A 5,731-nucleotide genomic window follows, 5' to 3' on the forward strand; every position below is an offset into this window, starting at 1 on the left:
TTTGTGTAGGTACATACGCCAAATCAATATCTCCTACATGTAGCCGCTCTTTGACATAGTGATAATGCACCTCAATGTGTTTTGTGTGAGCATGAAACACTGGATTCCTCGCAACTGCCAATACACTTTGACTGTCAGTGAAAATGGTCGTAGACTCATGTGGCTTCATGCATAGATCCATCACGAGACGTCTGAGCCATACACACTCCACTGTAGCCGTGAATGCTGCCCTGTACTCAGCCTCACAACTGGATGTGGCCACAGTTGGCTACTTCTTACTCAACCATGATATGCATGATTTTCCAAGAAGAAAGCAATTGCCACTAGTGGACACTCGTGTATCATAACAACCAGCCCAATCACTATATGTAAATGCATGCAAGCATGATTGATTATCTCTATCATAGAAGAGACCAAAGTTCATAGTGCCTTTGAGGTATCTAAAGACATGCTTCACAGCTTGCCAATGCTTAGTGTTGGGGCTACGCATAAAGCTACTCAACTGGAAAACAACATATTGTATGTCTAGCCGAGTGTTGCATACGTAAATTAAGCATCCCACAGCTTGTTGGTAGAGAGAAGTGTCAAATGCATCATCACAATCCTCAATTGAGAACCTGAATCCTGTCTCAACAGGAGTTGAAATGGACTTGCAATCCTCAAAACCAAAACAATGAAGCAGCTTCTCAATGTATTTTTCTTGATGCATGATGATACCCCCCTCAACGAAAACAAACTGGATACCAAGATAATAGCTCAAATGACCAAAAGATTTTTGATCTCGAAAGCTTGTTGCAAATCAGCCTTTAATTCTTCAATTTTCAGCTCACATGACCCAATCAAATGCATATCATCAACATAAAGAACAAGCACAATCAAGTCATTGCCATGCTTGCGTACATAAAGTGTGTTCTCAATCGGACTACATTGCAAACAAGAGCAATCAAGTGCCGATGCATCTTCTCATACCATGCACGTGATGCTTGCTTAAGTCCATATAAAGCCTTTCGCAAGCGACATACTTTATGCTCCTGACCTTTAATGGCAAAACTAGGAGGTTGTTTGACATAAACCTCTTCATGTAAGTCACCATTCAAAAATGCAATTATCACATTCGATTGATGCACTTTCCAACCACGATGAGTAGCCAATGTGACCACATTACGAATGGTAGTCATGCGTGAAGTAGGCGCAAAAGTCTCATCATAGTCAATACCATATTGTTGCGCATAACCTTTTGCAACAAGTCTCGCTTTGTAGCGTTCAATACTACCATTAGACTTTTGCTTAACTTTGTAAACCCATTTAGTACTAATTGCATGCTTACCTTTAGGTAAGTCACATAACTCCCAAGTACCATTCTGGAAATCAAATCCAATTCTGATTACATAGCAGCCATCCACTCCTCATTTTCAAATGCATCTTCAAAAGATAGTGGTTCTTCATTACATGCTGTTGCAATGAGAGCTACATCCACAAAATCACTCGATACATGGCGAATAGATGATCTTGTTCTACCACGCAAAGGAGCACTCAACTTACTATCTTGTAAAGTTTGCTTCAACCATCTTGGCATTGCTTGTGCATCTTGATAGAAGTGCATTCCTCATGTAATTCATGATCAACTTGTACATCATCAATGGACCGAACTTCATGATGATTTTTAGCCATGTTTGGATGCAAATTTCCAGCTCTTTGAACTTCATTTGTGGTCATTATCCAATGTACCACTTTGAAACAAAGGCATACATGTATCAAACATATCTTGTGACCCAATAGTTGGCTGCGTTTTACATGCAAGCAAGGGATGGGCTGAATTTTCAGCAAATACCACATCACGACTTACAACAATCTTGTCCGTTAATGGATGATACAAACAATAACCTTTACTTTTAGCACTATAGCCCACAAAGATACATTTTATAGCCTTGTCTTGCAGTTTGTGACGTTGTTGTGAAGGCACAAGAGCATATGCAAAACAACCAAACACACACATATGGCTCACCATTGGCTTTCAACCATTCCAAGCCTCATAAGGTGTAAAAAATCTCAAAGCTTTAGTGGGACATCTATTTAAAACATAGTTTGCACACATGAGCGCTTCCATCCAAAACTTATCAGGAAGATGCTTTCCTTTAACCATACAACGTGCCATTTCCAAGAGAGTACGATTCTTACGCTCGGCAACACCATTTTGCTGAGGTGTATATGGCACAGTACATTGATGCATAATATCTTTGTCACAAAGAAAAACATTAAACTCATGTGACATATATTCCCCACCACGATCTGTGCGAAGAGTAATAAGTTTGTTGCCACTGAAATTTTCAGCCATAGTCACAAAGCTTTCAAAGCATGCAAAAACTTCATTCTTTGCTTTCAATGGATACACCCAAGTATGGCGAGTAGCATCATCTATGAAGGTAACAAAATATACATACTTTCCAAAAGATAGAGTTTTCACAGGACCACATACATCACTGTGTACAAGCTGTAATTTTTTTGTAGCATGAACAGAACCATCCTTCGAAAAAGAGGCACGATGCATTTTTCCAAGTATACAACCTTCACAAGCATGCTTCTCAATGAAGCCAAGTGTGGGCAAGCCAACAACCATATCACGCTTTTGTAAATAGAGCTAGCTATTGAAGTTTAAATGACCAAAACGTGCATTCCATATCTCCGTTTCAACCATAGAAGGAGTAGGAACAAGCAAGACATTTTATGCATGTCTCTCATAAGTATCCATGCGATACAAGCCATTGCATAACGTTCCAGATATAACAATAACATCACCATTGCTGAAGTCATGAACCATACATTTGGCATCCACAAAATGTACATGAAGACCCGAAGAGGCAATGGTAGGAACCGAAAGCAAGTTCTTCTTTATGCCTGGCACATACAAGGCATTCTTGAGAGTCACAACACCCCCATTTGTAGTCATAAGCTTTATGTTCCCAACTCCAATGATAGGGTAAGAGGCATTATTTACGCAAACAACATGCCCCTTTGGTGCATCTTGCAAGGACATTCTTACATGATGTTATGTGCTTGGAAGCACCACTATCAAAGTACCAATCAAGATCAGCCTCATGATGTTATGTGCTTGGAAGCACCACTATCAAAGTATCAATCAAGATGAGCCTCATGCACTGTCATACATGTAGAATGTAATGAATAATCATATGTGCATGTAACAACACAAGCCCAAACATCTTGAGCAAGATTAGCTTCATCATCCTTTGCATTACTCATGCTCTCAATGATAGACATGCCCGATTGCTTCTTCTTATCATTATGCTTTGCAAGCTTTCTACATTCCTCAATGGTATGTCCCGACTTCCGACAATACTTGCATCTCTTCTTTTTTTGTGAATCACCATCACTAGAAGAATTAGTGAAAGAGGGAGTTTGGGGCTTTGATTTTGATGTGCCCAAAGCTGGTCCGGACTTGATTTTACCTCTTTGAGAGATAGCAAGTGATTGAATTCCCTCAATTAAACCACTTCTATTCATTCTAGATTGCTCTTCTTGCAAGAGAAGTGACACAACCTCATCAAAAGTATACATGTTGGGATTTCCTTTTGCAACCAAACGAAGAGTAGTAGCAAAGCTTTGAAACGAATCTGGCAACCCTTTAAACAAAGTGGAGATGAGAGAATTGTCGGAGATAATCTCATCTATGTTTGCCAATTGCTCTTTCAAATCCTTAATCTTTGTAACATACACATCAATGGACTCACCTTCATCCATATGCATTTCCTCAAGTTGCTTCCTCAAGTAAGCCACACGGGCTTCATTGCGCCCGATATACAAAGAAGCAAGTACATCCCAAGCTTGCTTGGATGAAGTGCAAGACCGAATGTGCGGAACAATATGGCGCTTCACGGAAAGAGCAATCAAAGCATATGCTTGGGCATCCTTTCCATCCCATCTAAGTTGATCCTGTGTAGGTGGAGAAGATGAAGAAACAACTATTGAAAAGCTACTTGCATCTGTAACAGTGGAAGTAGAACTGCCAGGTCTCTTGTCTACATCCGCCACAATGTTCCATAGTTGCTTTGCAACAAGCACATGTTTTATAATGTAAGACCACATCGGATAATTGGTCCCATCAAGCTTATCCTCATCTTGAAGCATGCCAAACAAGTCATTGTTGCTTGCCATAGCACCCATGAACAATAAATTGGCAAGAAATGCACTCCCGACAAAACATGCAGAAAATATGCATACCTGTAAATTCTGTTACAGAAAAGCCTTAATGTATCCAAAAATGTTGATTCGTGATTTTGTTGTATAGTACTTGTTCTTAGCTTCGTTTTGAGTCCTAGGTTGAACAAAACTGACACCCGGAGCACCCGGGGCGAGCAAAACGGTGACTAGCTGTCCCGAAGCTGCACCTCCTGCAAAACCTAATATGAGGTATGGAGGAAGGAGAATGCTTGTGGGAGCTAAAGAGCCTGCTCTGATACCATTGTTGGGTGAATAAGGGAGTGAGGGAAGCTATAGACGCGCACACACACACACACACACCCGTAGATGCACACACACACACACACACACACAGAGCAAGAAGCTTGATAGCTTGAAGCTCCTTCACTTTGTTATGAAAAGTTCAAGTGTGAGTACGAGAGAAAGATACGAGTCTCCCTAAGTACAACGTACCACCACACATGCGTATAGTGTGTATATGTGGTTACACGGGAAAAAAACCTCTAGCTAGCACTAGAGTAAAAAGTGTTCGTGTATAGGGAAACAGTTCACATCAAAACTACCCGAGGGACACGTGAGTGTAACAGGATCCGCTCCACATAAATCTCATCCTCAACTGTTGTCAAGTTCTTTAAACTCTCTCTCTCTCTCTCTCTCTCTCTCTCTCTCTCACAAAAGTATTGTTCATGCCAAGTTAATTAAGTACTATGGTTATGTTGCTACTGCTAATTAAGTTCACCCTCTATGTTCTCAAAGTAGTCTCACAAAAATGCTCACTCTAATTCTCCTAATTCTAATAGATCATTGTGAGTTGTTATAGACACAGTATTAACTTTTTGGTCGTTGTGAAAGTGCATCGGCCACTTGATTGTGCTTACCAGCAACGTGAGCAATATGAAAATAAAATTGCGAAAGAAAATTTGCCCACCTCATTTGTTTGTTGGAAAGCTTGGTTTGCATCATGAAATACTTGAGACTTTGGTGGTCTGTCATAAAATAAATGGAGTCTCCAATAGATAGTGCTTTCATGTGTCTAGGGCATGTAGAACATCTAAAAGCTCTTTTTCATATATGCCCAAGACTCGGTCATCCGTATTTATGCTCTCATATGCTATGGCATGCCCTTCTTGAAGTAAGACTACTCCAAGGCAATCACCACAAGCATCACATTGGACCTCAAATGGCTTTGAGAGATCCAGAAGCATAAGGACTGGTTGGGAGGTAAGCTTCTCCTTGAGCTTGTCAAAAGCATTTTGCTCCTTAGCAGTCCATGCGTACTTAGCTCTTCTTTGTTAAGTCATGTAATGGTCCTGCTATTTGAGAGAATTTTGCTATGAAGCATCTATAGTATGCACTTACCTCCAACTTTGATGGATCCATACGGATACCATCTTGAGAGATAATATGACCTAAGTATTGAATCTCTTGAAGGAAAATCTTCTTTTAATTGATAAAAAGCTTGTTCTCCCTCAAAGCTTGAAAAATCACCTGGAGATGTTGCTTGTGTTCCTCCAAG

General features: G+C 40.3%; 1 protein-coding gene across 1 annotated transcript; it reads right to left on the minus strand.

Annotated features, from left to right (window-relative positions):
- Positions 1-3,132: 3,132 nt before the first annotated feature.
- On the minus strand, positions 3,133-4,170 carry LOC147457121 (uncharacterized). Its single transcript, XM_086513276.1, has one exon. It carries the CDS (start codon positions 4,168-4,170, stop codon positions 3,133-3,135), a length of 1,038 nt encoding a protein of 345 aa, XP_086369402.1.
- Positions 4,171-5,731: the final 1,561 nt, after the last annotated feature.

Source organism: Adiantum capillus-veneris, chromosome 5 (assembly GCF_014529385.1).
Source record: "Adiantum capillus-veneris isolate H3 chromosome 5, ASM1452938v2, whole genome shotgun sequence".
Lineage (NCBI taxonomy): Eukaryota > Viridiplantae > Streptophyta > Polypodiopsida > Polypodiales > Pteridaceae > Adiantum > Adiantum capillus-veneris.